The sequence below is a fragment of the Erithacus rubecula genome (genome assembly GCF_903797595.1).
Source record: "Erithacus rubecula genome assembly, chromosome: 12".
Classification (NCBI taxonomy): Eukaryota; Metazoa; Chordata; class Aves; order Passeriformes; family Muscicapidae; genus Erithacus; species Erithacus rubecula.
In genome coordinates, this window is record NC_136664.1 from 8,117,640 (window position 1) to 8,136,367 (window position 18,728).

The window sequence follows — 18,728 nt, forward strand, 5'->3', positions numbered from 1 at the left end:
TTGCAGCTCATTAAAATGGATCATGTCCTGACAGTCATGCATAATGACCAAGTCCCACAAGTCCTATGGTTTAAATGTTTGCCTTGCTGGTGAAGCCAGCAAGGTAAATGTTTAGACCATGGGACTTGTGGGATGTGGATATAATCATAGAGCTGCATGGTACTGCATGACTAGACACAGGAAACTGCAGCAAACTTCAATGACTCTTTCTCTCTTTTAAACACAGTGTTATCAGAGAAAGCAAGGGGAAAAAATCCCAAATCCAAAAGTGCCAGTGTGGGTTGGACCTCTGCAGTTCATCTGGCCCATGCCCCTGCTCAAAGCAGGACCAACTTCAAAGTTAAATTCAGTTTGAAAGTCAGCTCAGGTGGCTCAGTGTTGAACACTTCTAAGGATGGAGATTTTACAGCCTCTTTGGGCAGTCTGTTCCAATGCTGCTGTTAGGGCTCAATCTGGAAACCATCCACCACATCACAACAACATCTGGCTCTACTTTCTTAACTGCTTTTTTGATGCAAAGTGTGTGTTGGCACGTGGGATGCAGTAAGTATCAGCAGGGAAGGTGATAGCACCGTGCAAAGACAATTCTTTTGCAAGGAAAATAGATCAGAAAACAGTCCCACACAAGATGGGGTGAGAAGGAAGGCCCTGCAGTATTTTATTCTGAGTCTGGTGCCATTTTTCTGTAAGGCACTGCCAGACCAGTTCTTGAAGAAGGAACAACCAAAATGTTGTCCAGTTTGGGCTTGGTATTTGGCACAGACTTGAGATATCAGTGCTGTGGTTAGCTGTGGGAGAGCATCAAACACAATTGCATCTCTCTTTCTCCACTGAACAGTGAGGTTTGCATCCCTCTTGAGAGGCATCTCTCCCTCCCTTGGCTCCTGATGGAGGGAGCCAAAGGCAACAAGCTTCCTAGCCCTGACACCTCTGATATGTGTGAAGATGGATGGGTTGAATGCAGGCCTAAAATATTTTAAATTTTCACGGCAGTTTCACAGCCCTGGCATTATCAAAAGATCTTTCAAAGTACTTGGAAGCAGGAGAAGAAGAACTTGAGATAGGTTCTGGCTTTTTTGTGTCTGTGTACTTGCAAACTGTGTCTGCCTACACATCTTGCAGGGCCTGTTCCTGTTTGGAGATGCACACGGAAAATCAGTGCTCGTGTGGATGCTCTGTCTGCTCCATTTCCCCCCTGAAGTTTGGAGGATGTTCAAAGCAGATCCCCATCCCTGGGTGGTTAAGATCAGACCTGCCCTATGTGCTGCACTCCACTGACCAGACTAGTTAGGAACTCGAGGCTAGGAAACACAAGACAATTTTAAAATCTGAACAAAAGTAGGAGATTAAGGAAACCAGCTGGAAACCTCTATTTTGCTGATTTTTGAAAGCAAAATGTGGGTCACAGATGTGCTTCCACAGACAGAAACTGGCTGGAGAAGAAAAAGACATCAGCATTGCCCAGAGTCTTTGATGATCAGAGGTAGATTTAGCTCCTAGGCATAGAGACAAGAAAGGAAGAGGAGACTAAGTAGGAATAAAAACATAATCAAGATATTAGGAATGTAGAACGCAACCCACCCGTAAATTTGCCTTAGGGAACTATGAAAAAATGCAGTAACAAAAAAAGATGAAACCAATTCCTACATCTCACTCTCTTCCCTTGTCTTGCTCTCCTTATGGCTTTGCTTTTTGCAGTCCAAGACACAGGAGGTCCATTACAGAACCTTTCCTCTTCCTCGATCATGTTTTTTTCCTTGCAAAAGTGCTGTTTTCTGCTGCTCCTTTGCAGCAGCTAAGAAATCCTTGCTAAGGCTCACCTGACTTTAGAACCCAAAAGAAACAAAGCTTTGCAGGAAATTCAGACTGTCTGCATGTATCAGAGGCTAGAAAGCAATGTGCTCTGACCCATCTGGCTCCAGAAGGGAGCTACTACTCATTTCTTGTTTAGTCTAACGCAAAATTAAACTTATTTGCAGTGCAATTGATGACAGGCTGGGAAGAGCCATGCTGCCGACCCTTGCAGGCTGTTGATCAGCCTGTGACTTGGTGTCCCAGGGGCTGCAACAGAAGGCCTGTTGTTCCAGGCATTAAAAAACCTCAAGGTAAAGCACTGGAAGAGCAATTAAGGACAACAGCAGCACTGACTCAGAGCAGCCCAGGTGGTGGTTCCTTAGAAATAGCCAAGCAGCAGGGGGAGGCTCTGAAAAGCATTCAGGGCATTTGGTGGGTGGTTTCTGGGGTAAAGGAAGTGCCAGGAGCACTCCTGAAGGTCTCACCTGTGCTGGCCACAACATGACCTGGTCACTTGGTGCCTTCAGGCTTTGTGACGTTGAGCAGCCATGGAGCACAATCTCCAGCTCCTGCAGGAAGCTTCCCTCCTGCCAGCAAAATGCCAGTCCCTACAGCTTAACACCAAGAGAAGCCTGAAATGAGATGCTAGTGCAGCTCATTACCCGTCACTCTTTTTCAGACTTTAGGGAACTTAGAATTCAGTTCTTGTCTGGAATTTATTTTTCTCAGCCCTAATGAAAACACATTTTGTAGTTGTTAGCGTTTTAAATCAAGTATCAGTGTCAATAAAGACAAGCCTTTTCCCAGGGTGGGGAAAAAAAAGTACAGAACTGTCTCAAAAATATTCCACTCACACAAAAGCAAACAACCCCAAAGCATTGAAGAATTAAATAAAGTATATTCTTCTTTTCCCTGTGAGTCCACTGGGTGCAAATAAGTGCTAAGTGAAGTCTCACTTTCACCACCATCTCTTGTGATGTCACCAGGGCCAGAGGTGCAGCAGGATGTGTTATGGTGTCCTGCCATGTGACAATATCTCTGCTCCCAGTGGTGGAACACTGAGAAGTTCCTAAGCACCAGCAGAGCTGTGAATGAGGACTTTTGTTATCTCCACTTCCCCACCCAACCTAGCTCAGAGAAAAAAAGGTGTCCAGCCACAGCACGACTCCCAGTGCAGCTGAGGAGAGAGGCAGCACAGCACTCCTCAGGCAAGGAGGGTGATCCATGCTCATCTGGATGCAAGAGATCTTGCCAGAAAGACCAGAATTCATTTGGCTGGGCTGCAACCCCTAGATTGAAATTGCTGTGAATACTACAGCCCAGAGCCTCTTCAGTTGATGTCTATAAACTGCTTATGGTTTCAGAGCTCTTGCTGATGAAATGCACAGCAGCTGGTCATATTGGGAGGCCTCTGCTTATTATTTTCAACTGCTATCTTGCAAGGAAGGAAAATCAAAATACTTTCCTCAAGGTAATTGGCTCTAAAACAATTGAAGATTTTTCCACAAGGTTGTAATGCAATTAGGACTGGCATTTTAGATAATTTTTATCTCTAAAGGTATGTTTATGCCATCATACTCTTATTTTGTGGGCAGGGGGAAGAAGTTGTTGGGAAGAGAAAGCTTATTTTGCTATTACAGGCAATGAAATATAGATTAAACCATCATCCACCTAGTACTGATTAAAAGGCAGCAGAATGCCAGGATCATCTCTGAGGTGTGATCATGGTTGGGCAGGATGCTGTGTCACCAACCACACATCTGCAGGTTTTCCATTCAGTTTTCCATCAATGCCAAATGATGTGTCATCACTTGCCTTCTGCTGCAGCACCTCAGGAGCTGCTCCCCAGCTGCCCTGCCAGCTTGGAGGCAGCAGCTGGTGCAGTTGGGAGCAGCAGGCCCACCTCACAGAACAAAACCAGCAGCCACGCCAGTGCCTGGGCTGTGTTTTATAGAAATCCAGGAACACCCCAAGCAGAGATGCCAAACAATCCAAACATGCAATAACAACTCCAGAAGTGCATCAAACAGCTGTTGAACTTGATATGGGATATTGTGACATCCAAAAGCATGGATGTAGCACTGCCCAACCCCATTGGGGAGACTCTATTTCCCTGACCACCAAAAGGTCCAAGGGGAACAACACCTGGGGAAATGAACACTCTTTTGTTTATACTGAACCATCTTTGGCTGACTCTTGCCCAAGACAAGGTCCAGGGCCAAGAGCATTTTGCCTGACTGCAACAGATGCTGTGATTGAAATTATGGGATGAAAACTTTTAGACTCCTGGCCTAGGTGGCAGCAAATAGATTGGATCAGTTATCATTACATATGGGTCTGAATTGAAACTGGGGAGATGTTGAATGTCTCTTCAGAGAGACAGCAGCCATTTATGGGTGGATGTCCTGTCCTCATGACAGTATGAACCAAAGCTGAGACAGACAATTCCCACTGAATGACATCTGGGTGTGGTCCCTAATAGTAGAGAAGTCACCGACTGTATTGCAAGAATAACTCAAGGCCCTTGGAAAAGTAAAGGTGCCCCTCACACTTGGTTGTAACCAAGCTGACCTATCAGTACACTGTACAACTACAGAAAGTACAGTGGGAAAGAAAAGCAAACAGAGGAAAGGAGAGCAAACCCAAGAGCTGTACTGCTGTACAAAGCAGGTGATGACACCCTTCTGTTCCCAATCAGATAGACAAAGGATCCATCTGCTGTGCCCACAGGTTGATCTGTCTCTATTTGCTAGATCCATGTTTGCAAAAACCTACCTTGAGACATATAAGAGCAGTTTGGGAATCTGGCCTTGGGGTCACAGACCTTACCCCAGATCAGCCAAAAGAGGACATGAATGTCCTGCCTGATCCTTTGTTCTTTGCAGCAGCCACTGACACAACACACATCCCAGACTGCAAGCAGAGACACATTCAGTTCCACTGCCATGAGCTCATTCATTTCAGTTAAATCTTTAACAAATCCAAATGCAGCTTCTTAACACAGCAGACTATGCCAGGGATACTCACTACTGGGCTGAGTCGTTAAGTTGATATTCCCGGGACCGATTGAAGCATTCTTGGATCCCAGAGTCTGCCCAGAGCCTCATCATAGCTGACAGCAGCTCTGGAGAGAAGGGCTCTGTGTCCTCCATCCGACTCACAACATCACAGACCATCTTGGCATCAGCCTGCAGAGAAAGAAATGAGAGGTCACACAGATGCTCAAGGCAGAATTTGGAGCCAGAGATTTCAGAAACAGTTCACCAAACTCATCAAAGAGGATTTGTATCTTGGGATGGGGCTTTAGCATGTACACTGTGTGATCCAGCTGAATGGGCTAAAAGAGGATGGAGGAAGGAAAAAGATTGTTTGTACAATCCACCTCATATTAACAAGTATTTCCATTCAACAGAAAAAGCAGTCTGCATTGCACATGTATAGAATTTCATAGGAACAGAAAGAAATTCATACATGTACAAGGATATTTAAAATTGTTAGCAACAATGCCTGCTTTAACTGTGTGGAACCTTGTTGAAGTGGAGGCTTTGTACCAGAAAGAACAGCAGAAAGATTCCAGAAACAATTTTTTCCAGATGCTGGTTTATTGCTTTTCCTGAATTCTTGTTCTCTGCTATGAGCCCCTGCTATGAGGGCTAATTCATGTTAATGCAGACCACCATGGCTGGCTGTGGTGCTCTGTGACTCAGAGGCACAGGAATCTCCCATGGTCATGAGCATGGCACTGAGGGCAGGGCCAGCTGGCCATTTTCAGATGGAGTCTTTTTTGGTGAGAAAAATGAAATTCACTGGGACAGCAACTTTTCCTAGAGGATAACTCTCTGACACAGCTTGGGTCCGGAAGATGTCTCAGATTTAGGATGGGAATGTCTAGACAGCATTGGAATAGCTGAATTCAGCCCTCCTGCAATAGCCCACAGTGGCTGATGCTTCACTCATTTGTGAAGGAGGACACTCAAATTCATGACCCCCTCTGCTTGCTTTGCAAAAAGTAAATGTCCCACAGCACTCACAAACCCTTAAACCCTTGGGATGTCGACTAATCTGCAGAGCTTTTCTTTGATTGCTTTGAAAATTTCTCATATTTCTACTAACTGAAACAAACACATTTATTATTGTTATAATTCATTGGAAAAGAGGAGCTCTTGCTCCTTGTGTGTGTGCAGCAAACTTGTGAAGACAACTTTCTTGTTTTACTACCTTGTCTCTTGCCTGCTAGACCGAACCCATTCTTGGCCAAATGCAGGTGGAATTCTTTGCCTCCCAGTTTGATCTAAGCTAGCAAGTGCAGACCAGAAACACAAATCCTGAGAGGGGAGTGCAGGCTCTGCCCATGCTTTGCTGGGCACAATTAGAAGTGCCATCATTGAGGAGCACCACAATAACCTTATTGTATGGATGGGAATGACAAGTGTACAACAGTGTCTGCATGGTCAGGATCAAAACTCTGTAGCCTCTTTGTTGAACACTGAAACTGTGGAAAATTTGCAGGGCACCAAACCAAAAGCACTGGAGACTGAAGCTGCTGGAGATTTCAGTGCTGAGTGAAAGAGCCTCAGGTGCCCTGAACATAGAGCCTTTATGGGCTGAAGAAGTCTCAGTACTGTATGTCTCAGTACTGTATCCCATAAAACTTAATGGGGTGGACTCTATGCATTGAAGGCTTTATGAACATAAAATCTTTCTCACAGAGCACTTGACTTTATATTTTAGTGCCCAGAAATCCTCCCAGCCTTCTGTACAGACTTTGCTCATTTTGGAGAAAAAGTATTGGTGACTCACACCTCAAAGCCAAGACAAACGAAGAACCTTGAAGAGTTCAGTTAATTTCAAAAGCTTGTTTTCTGCCCTGGAGTGCTTTGTGAGCTGAGTGAATATTCATAAATCATCTGTATGGTTTGCCTGCCCTGCTGGAGCTGTAATTCTTCTCTTTTCACAGACTCTAAACGACATAAAACCTGCTAATGGCTGCAGTCTGCCTTGACCCCATTATTTGTGCATGGGTGATGCAGGAAAAGCATCCATGCTTCCAGTCAGGTAGAAGGATGTCTGTCTATGTTATCTTGACTGCTGCAGGGGATTATAGGTATAAGTGACAGATCTGTCCATCTGTCTGCAATGGCAAAGCACATTTGAAGCTCTCCAGCTGTCATGGGCATGGTCTGGGCTTTTTCTGAGTTTTGTGGATTTAACTGCAGGCTGCTTTTCACAAAAAAGAGGGAATGGCACAGTCACTGTATTTTCTGTGCTGGGAAATCGCTGCATCACCTTTTCAACTACTGAGACTTGTGGCAGTTCCCTGTGAGTAAGACTCAACACAGGGGGGTTTTGAGCAGAAGACAGAGATGAACTGCAATGACAAGGCAGAATGGGAGTGAGCACAGACATTTCTGACTGTGGTTATCTGTGAGTCAAGTGGGGCTGAGCATATGGGGCAGGGGATTATTTTGGTACATTCCCCTCTGCAGTCACTGGAGGTCCCTTTTGAGGACAGGAGAGGCAGTCCTCCCACAGCATGGACACCTGCCCTGCTCATTTGCAGGGCAGGCTGAGAGTCAGCAGGCTGAAACAGGGGAAGAACTCGAAGGAAAGTTTATTGCTCCTGCTGAACAGCAGTAAAAATATTCCAGACTTAGTTTCATTTTGCAGAGTGAACCACTGAACTCTTGGTTTTACAGATCCAGGAAAAGCAGGTGAAATGAGTGCTTTTAAAAATACCCTTTCCCCCTGCCAAGGTTGAAGTCCCTCTGTCAAGGAGCATGGGGCCATCCAGAAGTTCAGGCGTTTGTTGAATGATTTAATGAGCAATTAAGGATCCAAGAAGAGAAGATACCCCTTTCTTTTCTCACTCTCCAGGCTCTGTCTCAAGCTGAGAATGACATTAAAATCTCCAACTCCCCCTGGGCCCAGCAGGTAGATTTTAAATACTGCCTGATTGACTTTTCCTGCCTGCCTCCCCTGGGTCTGCTGCTCCTGCTTTTCCCGAGGTGAGAGGAGCCGAGCTCCCGCCACGCTCTGCCTCTGTACTACAGCCAGCAATTAAATAAAGCAAAACAAAACAGGCCAACCAGCCCCCCGCTCCCCTTGCAGCTCCCATCCAACAGGGTTGTCATTAATGAACATCATGGTGGTATTTCTGATACCTCAGGAGCTAAAAATAGGCAGTGCTTGGCCCCTGGGATTGCTGGAAGGAGCTACAAAATGGTGCAGGGCTCATTCCACCACTGCTGCCTCTGCCTTTCCCAGCTGCTCTGTCTCCCATGGAACAAGACATCTGCGAGGAGGATAAGAGGTCAGGCTGGTCTCCTTCATGCAGGTTCTTACCCAGCATCCTAGCCTAGCTCTGCAGCATTCCCACATATCCTGCTGGCACTCCCCAGTGCATTTTCCATAGCAGGTGAAACCCTAACACCTGAGCTGAATGCCTTTGGGCTGTTCATTATGGAGAGTGGGATTTGTCACTTGGTGTCATTCCTGAATGCTGATTCCATCCACCTACAGCAGGAGAATCAAAGCTGGCTGGGCATGGCCTGGGGAGACAGCTGAGCTCAGAGAGGTGGTAAGGTGAAATTATACATCCAGGCTTTAGACATCAGGCCAAGAGACCAAATAACTGCAAAAGAACAAACCTCCACTTTGGCCAGGGAATGGAGAGGGCTCTGTAAGGCCAGAGCAGGGTCTGAAATCCACAGAGAGATGAGAATAAGAAGCTTGTAAACACGGCAGGAAGCTGGCATGTGTCATTCCTAACCCAGGTTGTGGACTTGTGCACCATACTTTCAGTAAAAATTCAGTTCAAAAGGGGATCTGTTCTCTCCCTAACATGGGCATAACTGCAGTTATTTAATTGTCTCCCATATGTCACTGTCACCAAGCTCACAGCCTGTGCTCAGCATACAAACTTGTGACTTCTCTTGCAACAGCCACCCAGCCCAATTACTGTTACCTGGCTGGAAGGGAGAGGGGCCCCTCCCTGCAGGGTGACACTACAGGCACTTAATTGCCTTTGTCTCTGCAAGCAAGTTATTTTCCATCACACAGTTACAGCCCACCCCTCATTACTCGTTCCCCACCACCCATGACTGGTGCCCATGAAGATACCAGCAGAGCTGCTGCTGCCCTGGCTGCTGTAGAGTCACACTGGAGCAGGACCCAGGTCCCCATCTCTGACTGTCCCAGGGCAAATTCTGGCTGTGTTCCTTCGAAGTTGCCTGGACACTGACTAGAAGACTTTCTTTTTTTTTTTTTTTTTTTTTTTTTTTTTTTCCTTTTTTTCCAAAAGGAATAGTTTTCTGGAAGGGGGAAATTTAAGGGAGAGGCAAAACCTTGTGAAAACCTTGTGTGAAGGTCTGTGGCACAAATCTGCCAAACCCTACAGAGCAGTGCTATGTTACAGACTGGAGACATGAGCTGGTGTACCACACTGTACTGTCCTTTCATTTTGGTGAACTAAATCCCAGTAAATATAATTTTTTTTTTGCTATTATTTACTCTGATTAATGATACTTGACACTTAGCCTGTCTCAAAGGTTAACCTTAGGGCAATTTCCTCTGGTGGCTGGTTGTACCAGGAGCTGCTTCTCAGAACATTTCAGAAAATCCATGCAGTGGGGGAAAAGATAAGCACTGCAATGTGGCTGGTGGTACAAGGCAAATCAGCACAGTACCAGTCATCAGCAATCAATCTCCTGAAAATACTGGTGGCCATCATGAGTCATGAACCTGGGGGCAATCAAACTGATGTTTTAAGACCATCCAGCATCCAAAAAGGATGTCCTTGGAAGGGAACTCTTGTGGGGCACCCAGATCCTGACCTCAAGGCACAGCAGCCTGTGCCTCTGCTGCTCCAGTGAGAAATGATGTCCCATAACTTCACAGCAGAACGTGTCTCATAAACTGAAAACCTCCCCCTTCTCCTTACAGGGTGTCTTAGAAATATGGACCTGACTTCCTAGCCAAAGTGTGGATGCATTTTATCAAAAGCCAGCGATTTTCACAGCATTTCAGCAAGAATAAATCCTGGAAGGAAAACATGGCTGGTGAATATGCCTTTTCCAGAGACATCCAGGGCCCAGCTTCAAGTCCATAGCAGTTTTTGTCAGCACTGAATAAATAGTGACATGTATGAGTCTCCCCCTCACTCTCCCTCTCTTTCTCACACATCTGTGTTTCAGAGCTGACCTCTCAATCTGTGGAAGTCTGTCTGGCATTAAGCAGCTGCTGTGCATCCTGAGAGAGATGGTTTTCCTCCTGCACCCTCCATCTACCCTCAGAACATTTAATTGAGGCCTCCCACCTCGGCTTGGCATTTGGTTTGCTGAGAGATCCTGGAAGCTCTTGGCAGGTAAAAATCTATCCAGGGGCTTATTAATATCTGTCCCTTTGGAGATTACCTTGAAGAGGGCACCCAAACTTCCCCTCTTCATTCTCATTAGCTGGAAATGGAAATGCAAAACTCTGGATAGAGGTCCCAGTGGTGAGGGAAAGGGGTTGACACAAATGCTCAGCCTAGTGCTCTCTAGCAGTTTGCATCACACAACAAAGCTAAGCCTAAAAAATAATGTTAGAGAGGGCTGGCTTTCCCCAGAGTCACAGTAAACCTCTCACAAAAAGGTTGGCTGACTTGGATACAATGCTGAAGGGCAGCTATCTGTGTGGGGGCAGACAGACTCTTCTGGACAGAAAATACAACCCAACAGCCACAGTGACATCCAGAGCTTCTCACAAGCTTGTGCTGCCCAGCTGGTGATTACCACAGCCCTGGTTTTCATACCCTTCTGGAGCCAAGATCCACCATCACCTCTGACTGTCTTGGCCAAACAGCTCTGTGTGTCTGGGAAGTGCTGTAGGATCTCTAGCCTGAAACCTTGTTATAGCTGTTTTTTTCTGTCTGCTGCTTCCTGTTTGGGGAGACATTGAGCAGGACTGATATTACAGATTATTATGTTTCTTACAGCAGGCTAACTGCTCTGTGTTCAGTATTACTTTCATTCCCATTCTGTATGATACTGCAGTTGATGAAATAAAATTTGCCAGCCCTTACGTGGGTATAACCCTCTTTTCCCCTCCTGAAATACATATAAAATAATATTCCTGATTTGCTTGGACTGATGACTAGCTGGCAATCCAGAGACTGGATAATGCACAGACTGAGCTCTTGGGCTGCCAGCTGGCCACCACCATAGTAAGAATTCCTATAGCTCCACATCCTGTAGAAAACAGTGGTTCATTCACTATTGGGGGAAAAAAACATGACCTAACAACACAGAACTCAACCTGCAAAGAAAAGTAATTTCCTGAATTAGGTGTTTTTTAGGAAATGCAGGGTCTTTCCCTCTTCTTGAGGAGCTCAGAGAAGCTCTAGAGCTGGGTGACAGAAACACGGTGGGTAGCTGACCTGATTTTCTCAAGCAAGGATGGGAAAGCCAGAAAGCATGTTAAATGGTCTCAAAAGAGGTCCTGACCCACTAGCTGCAAAGGCAGAAGAGAAAACAGCACTCTGTCCATCCCAGGTCCCTCTATTTTGAGAAGGGGCATCCCCAAGAGACCAAGAGCCACTCCAAGAACAGAACACTCTAATGGGTCCCCGCCCCACAAGCCCTGAGCAAAGGGGCTGGCACAGGACCTGACAGCCCAAATGCCATCCCTCACCGAGGACTTTGAGGCCATGCAGGCACAGACAGCACTGCCCACCAGGGAGGGGATGAGAGAGGAGTCACAGATGGGGACATTAGCCGCATGGCTTCATGCTCTGCAGGGAAGAGCTCTGCCGCAGTGCTGAGGAGCAGGCTGGAAACACAGAAAGATGAGAGAGCAAAATCCTTGCAGCTTACTGCCCTGCTCCTCTCCCTAATATCCTCTGCTGGGTAGAAGTCCATAAAATGTAACAGCACTGGAGTATTTATGCTGCAGTAAACGGCAGGGAAATGCCTGAGATGCCACAGTGAGAACACAGGTGGGGAAGCTGTGCTGGGCTCCTGGCATTTGTAAAATAAATGGCTTTTTCCATTCATTGCAATGTGGACGGCTGAGGATGAACAGAGTGGGAGTGGTGCTGATTCTCCAGGACCCTACTCTAAGTTTGGGAATTCCTGATGTTTTTAGCCCGTACATCTTCCACTCTTCAAATGTCTTAAACATTTTCACACCAACTCCCCTCTGGGTGACTGTGTTGAAGTGTCAGGGCAGAGAAGACAGTTTCATTCCAAGCTTTCCCACCACAAAGGGGGAAAACAGGCTTTGTCTTTGGAACAGAATGAGAAATCAGCTCCTATGGTGGGTGCATTCCCAGGAGAAAGGTTTTTTTAACATCTCTGGCTAAATGCCACTTATGTATGATGGTTTATAGGGCAGTGCCTTCCTGCTGGGAAGTCGTGCAGTGCTGGAACCTAGTAATTAGTTTAATGCTCAGAGCTTGATGCTGAACGGTGGGTGCTAATCTCCACTCTACAATTAATCTCACAGATTTATCAGTGCCTCTGTGATGAAGGACTAAGCCTGTGGGTTACATTCATCTGTCCCTGAAGAAAGAGATGGTGTTTCAACCAGAAAGAGCCCTGTTTCATTTTATGGTCCTTTTTTACTTGGTGATCTCTGTTGAAGACATATAACTAAAGAAAAACAGGGGAGAGGGGAAAGCCCTCCCTTCATCCCAACCCTGATAAATTTTATCTCTCTGTTGCCTCTTTTCTTCTTACAACCCATAATTTCTGTAACCCATAACTGGGATATCTGGGTAGGGATTTTGTACTGCCCTCCACTAAGAGAGCAGTCAGTGGGTTTGCTGTGCATACTTGAGCTTTGTGTCTGATGTGAGGGGGTCTCAAAATTGTTTCTTGCATTACTGATGTGACATTAGGCATCACAGTAGCCAAAGAATAGTGATTCTTCCACTTGGCAGCAGAACTGAAAAAATTAGGTGGTATAAAAAATCAGTTTAGGTGAAACATTCTCCTGTGAACCCAAAATCCTCTGAGAAATTTAATTTCAAATCCAGCCAAAGCATTTGCCTTAAGTCCTATCAAAATATTTTGAGTTATTTAGGTTCTCAGTATTATTTTTTAGAAGCATGTCAAATTGCAAACAAAAATGTTGGGTTTGAATGAAAAGTTGGAAAAATGGAAACAAATTGCTTTGTCCTTTCAGGAATGCAAAATCCTCCTGAAAAATTCTCATATAATTTCCTCTTGTCCATGACTACATGTAGATTTTAACTGGAGTTGCAGATTTTAACCAGCTTTGTAGATTTTGACCAGATTTTACTAATGCTTTTATTTTTTAGCCATTTCATAAACCATTTCTGTCCAGGTCTATTAATAAGTATAACAAGAACTTTCTCAACAGGAGTCCTTCATTCACAGTTTATTTTCTGTTTCAATTTCATTTGTCACCACCTCAAATTTTCTGGTTTTTGGTCCTGTGCTCTTTCACCAAATGTCCTACAAGATGATCAGTGCTGAGTTTTCCTTGCAACAAAGGGGTTTGCAGCAGTTCTCAAAGCAAATACCCAGGTGAGGTCCTGAGTAAAACCTGTGCTTCTTGTCTTTGCCTCTGCTGATAATTGCCTGAATTTTGGTCTCTGGTTGCAACACAACCAGTGATGGAGATGCAGGGTGACCCCAGACAAGGGGGAATGACTGCACACTGATGCATGGCAGGTTTAGATCAGAATTTGGGAGAAATTCTTCCCTGTGAGGGTGATGAGGCACAGGCACTGATTGCCCAGAGAAGCTGTGGATACCCCATCCCAGGAAGTGTTCAAGGCAGGTTGGTTGGGGCTTTAGGCAACATGATTTAGTGAGAGGGGTCCCTGCCCATGCAGGGAGGTTGGAATAAGATGATCTTCATGGTCCCTTCCAACCTACACTATTCTAGGATTCTATGATACTGACATTGTGAAGGGGATAGACTGAAACAAGATGCAATCCACTGAGTGACTGGTTAGCAAAATTTTGCCTATGACTTCTTACTACTACAATCATTGTTTAGCTTCTCTGCCTCTTAAATTCCAGGTGACCCTTCTCTGCAGGGAGGGCCAGAGATGGGGGTAGAGGAGCATTTGACTGAGGTTCAGCTGTGAGTGGAAGCCTCATCTCATGGGACTGAGGTTGAGCAGTGACTGGTCGAGGAGTCTGTAGCTGCTTAAAAGGAGCCCCAGAGTTCAGAGCAGATGAAAGACAAATTTTTAGTTCAATCTCTCCTGTGCTGCTGTATTTCCAGCAAAATCAAGACTTAGGTGCTTGTAACAAGCTTGGAGGAGTTCTTCCTTTGATCAGAAGGGATTACAGATACTAACCTCCAGCAAGTACCTCCTTACCAGAGCTGAGGCACATCACACAATAACAGATTTGCTCAAATATTGTTTCAGGCTGCTGCAGAGAAAAAAAATGTCCTATATTTTCCTTACAAGAGCATCAAGAAAGTTCCCCAACCCTTTGATAGGGGGAGGGCAGGACAGGAAGAATAGGAAAAGGGAAAGAAGAGGAAGGGGAAGGAACCTGTTGGGTTCAGTGTGAGCATTGCTATTCCAGGGGAAGCTGTTCTCAGGGATATTAAGAAGAACTTTATTTTTATTAACTTCTCAGAGAAAATGGATAAGTGGGACCTCAGGTGCATCATTAGATGAAAGGATAATTCATAAGGTAAGTGGCAGAGAACTACCTTTCTAACATCTTAATAAGGGTAAGCAGAAATAGGCTGGGGGCTGGAAGAATTCTTTGATGATGTTGTGTATATTTATTATTTATTCTTCTGGCACAAATATAGCATCAAAGAATATCAAAACCAAAAAAAACCCCTAAACTGCTGTCACTGGATTAGTCCTACATCTCTGTAACCATGGCATCATGTAGTAACGACAAGGAAAATCAGCAACAATGGGAAAAAAGCACCCAGCATTTATGACACTTGTGAGGATGAGGCAGAGTTCCTTGCTCTGGTGAGGATGCACCAGAAAGAATAAGAAAATCTGGTGCACTTTGCTAGCCTGGGCATCTGTGAAGCTCAGCTGGGGTGGAAAATGCCACAAAACAATGGAATTGCTCCCTTGTGTGTAAGCCTGAGGATAGAGGGTGTATCCCCTCCTGAAACCCTTTGCTGCCATTACAGATCACCTCAAACCCCACAGGACAGTGGGGATAGCACCAGAGCCTGCCTGTAGCCAAGAATGGAAATGGCTGCACCATGGTTGAGGCTCTCCATCACTATGACCTGCTGCTGCTCATCCCTGGGGGTGGCACTGCTGCTGCTCACCCTCTGTCTTTCATGTCCATCTATTTCAGTGCATCCCTTCCTTCTTTCCCCTCTGTGCTCCCTCTCTTTGTTCCACTCTCCCTGGTGGCTGTACAGAGCAGAGGACTGTGCTGACATGAGCAACAAGGCACTGATACTTGTACTGATTATTTCTTGGAAAATTATATATATTCACTCTTTTCTGGAATACTTTGGCTAGATTGGAAATATTTCAAGTACCATCCGGGGATTAGGGAGCTTCTTTTAAACTGCTTTTGTTTTGTTTCTTTTTTTACATCTTTGCAAAAAAAAAGGAGTAAAAGCCTCCTCCAAAATGTCCTCCGTGGAAGGATTGGGATTTGGCAGTGTCGTGCAGTGATGCCAGTGGATAATGGGATGTGATAACAGTACAGCCTGACTGCCTCCCAGAGCCCCTTTGCAGAAAGGGTCAGACTTCTCCCACAGACAGATTTGGGGCAGAAGTAACCAGCATCCTCCAACATCCAGCTGGGAGCAAAGCTCAGGCTTGGGGTCTGTTTGTGCTGCCCTGGACTCGCCCAGCAGCACAGAGCAGAATTGCCAATAAAACCTTGGAACAGAGATTTTCACAGCTGCCTAATGGGTCTAGAAATCTGATTTCTTCTAAAATAAGCAGCCCAGGCCTGTAGTCACCATGTCCATCTTGGCAGCAGAGTGCACAGTGGGTCCCTCCACGGCCCAGCCAGTTAGCGGGAAAGTGAGAGACCCCAAGAAATCCAAATTCTGCTATTCCTAACTCCTCTCTATTTTCCCTTCCCCATCACTACTGTGGCTCTGCCTGCCTGCAGCCATCCCAGCCTCAGGAACAGCCCTGCCTGTGCAGCACTCTCTGGAGATGCCATTTCTCTTGCAGGCACTCAGCCCATGGTGCATCACTAAAAAACATCCCCAGCGAATGAACGATGCCAATAAGACTCTTGCCTTCCCTCCACCTCCCAGGGCTACTTTCTGCCTTGGCTACGAGCCTGCTGCATCTTTGTGTGCTTAATAAAAATAACCTAAAAGTACTCGGGAGCAGACAGAGCAATCCCAGAGACTCCAAACATCTAAGGGGCTTTGTTTCCAAGGCAACATCTTGTCTCCTAGCTGCAAAAGGCCACGGGAATGAAGGCAGCCTATGGAAAATGAATAGCTAAATGACAACAACAACAAAAAAATCTGCTGGGGAGCATTTCAGAGAGGGAGGGGTGTTCATGGGGGGGCAGGAAAGAGCGAAGCTAAACAAGCCAGGAGTAGCTGCACAGAGCATGCAAAGGGGCAGGGTGCAATTCATCTCATGAGAAGCTCAGTCCTGCCCCCATTGAAATGCAGAGCACCACTTCCACAGACTTAATGGGAGCAGGGGAGCTTGCACAAATCAGCTATTCTTTTCTTTCCCCCCTTTTTTAAGCTGCAGTGTTTGAAGATTGGAGCTAGTTAAAAATAATCTATTGTCCAAGGCAGAGACTTCCCCGGTCCCAGGAGCTCCCCAGCCAGGGCTGCAGCTCACTATTGATTTTGGCCACCCCAGTTTCCCACTGCCAGAGCTGCCTCCTCCCTCTACTGCCCAGAGCAGGGAGGCAGGCAGGAGGTGTGAGAGCACCAGAGCATCCCTCCAGCTCTTCCAGGAAAGAAACATGTTTTCACCCATTTTCCAAGGTTTGCAGAGCTGAGCAGTGTGTTACTATCTGTGTGCAGTCCAAGCTGTAGTCAGGTCTTTCACTGTGGCTGCAAGGATAGCAGACTTGGAGCATCAGGCATGGGGAAAGCACAGACCCCTCTGCCCCCCTCTGCCCCCCATGACACCCTGCCCCTGTCTGACACCATCCTCCCTTGATGAGGGCAGGCAGGCAAATCTGGGGCTCCACCATGGTGCATCTAATGTGCAAGCTGCCCTTAGGCCTTAGTGACTGCTGCAGTCAAATTCTCCTGGGATCACTTATGGGATTGATATCAGACAGGGAGGGGGAGGCTCCCCATGCCAGCCGAGGTGCCTGCCTGCAGATGCACTGCTCCTGTCTTTCCTCTTCCTCATGTCTCATGGGAATGCCTAAAAGCTGAGCATCATGATGCCAAGTGAGCTGCCAGAGCTTTTCCTCTGTGTCCCAGGAGGTGACACGGATCCCTGGGAACATGACAGGCATTGGGTCAGGAGCTCCTCCGAGCTGGGTCTCAGCTCCTCAGCAGCACATCCTGCACAGAGCTCCACCATGACTGAAGTGGGCTCCCAACACAGCAAGGGCAGCACGATGGAGCCAGGGCATTTCCCTGGGGGGGCCAGGAGGGATTGAGGACATTAGGGATTATTGGTGCTGGAGTCAGCCTTGGGCTCAAGCTCTCCCTCTCCTTTCCTCAGAGACTCTTTGGGATGATGAACAACTCAGCCATTGATGCCCTGCCTGATGTTAAAACATTTTATTTAACTAATGTTTTTTCTCTGTACCTTCTCTCAATCAATACCATGTGAACGAGAGGTTCCCAGAGGGAGAGCTGATGGGAAATGCTCACCTCACACTTTTTTTCACACCCTCTGCTGTGAGCAGAGCCAATCCATCCACATGGATGGATGGATGACTGCTATTTATTATTCATCTTGGTAAGCGGAGCAGAGCCTCTGCCGGAGCAAGTTTTGAGATGATGAGCTTTGCTTCTCACTCCTCCTCCTTGAAATGGTTTTAAATTTAGCTTAACTTCAGGGAATTCCTTTGAAACTGCCCTGCAGAAGCAAGGCTGGAATTTTGTTCCTATAGCTCTGCCCAGAGCTGGAGGGCTGCCATGGGAAGCCTGCCTGCAGGGAAACAGAGCTGGCCTGGCTGCTGCCACCACAGTCCTGATGGGCAGTGCTGGTGTGTCACCCTCCCTGCCTCCTGCAGAGTGCAGGGCAGGAGGCACAGGCTGCTGGAAAAGAGGGGGACAACCAGTCTGGCCAGTCATTCTGTTCCTCCTCTTCCCAGGGGACATTCCCCCAGTGGGGGAAAACCTGAGCAACAGGGAGTTCCTGGGGATCAAGGATATACCAGTAGGGATGAGACTTAAGAATGGTGAGAGCGTGGGATTTGGATGTTTGTATCAAAGCCACCACAGCCATTTTACCTTCTTGTTCCCATTTCATCCTTCTGATCATCCACTGAGAGTAATGTGCACTTAATAATTTTCTGTCCTAAACTCCTTTGCTGTGTTCCTGGATCATCTTCCACTGCCATAACTTTCATCCCTACATGGCTGAACTTCACTTCTACATGAAATGATTCCTACAGATCACACTTATTTGTCACTTGCAAATACTCTTGGACCACTTTCAAAGCATTCACCCCCACTTAACCATGACATAAATTGTGCGGTACTGTCTATACATCTGGCTGCCAAAATAGTTTAAAATATGAATGCAGGAGCTGGGATTTTCCAAGGTACTTGGTATTGACCTAACCTGATTCACACTGGGCTTAGCAACAGGGAACAATAAATGTTCCTGAAAATCTCATCACTTGGACATAATGATAGAGAAAATAGACTTTGCAGGATACATTATTATTGGCTTGTTAAAAATTCTCACCTAGATGTCTTTAAAAATGCATCTGCTCAGGTCGTTAATGGCATTTGCATGGACACTTTTGTCATTATGTCTGAATGAATAAATAGTATTGATTTATACTATAATAAATTTATAG

General features: G+C 46.1%; 1 protein-coding gene across 2 annotated transcripts in view; it reads right to left on the reverse strand.

Moving 5' to 3' along the window:
- Nucleotides 1-18,728, reverse strand: part of GNAO1 (G protein subunit alpha o1) — a 140,196-nt gene that overhangs the window by 42,580 nt on the left and 78,888 nt on the right. For both annotated transcript variants that reach the window (XM_079315794.1, XM_079315793.1), the window contains exon 4: nt 4,822-4,982. In XM_079315794.1, the coding sequence (XP_079171920.1) occupies nt 4,822-4,982 (161 nt within the window). The remainder of the gene's footprint in view (nt 1-4,821; nt 4,983-18,728) is intronic.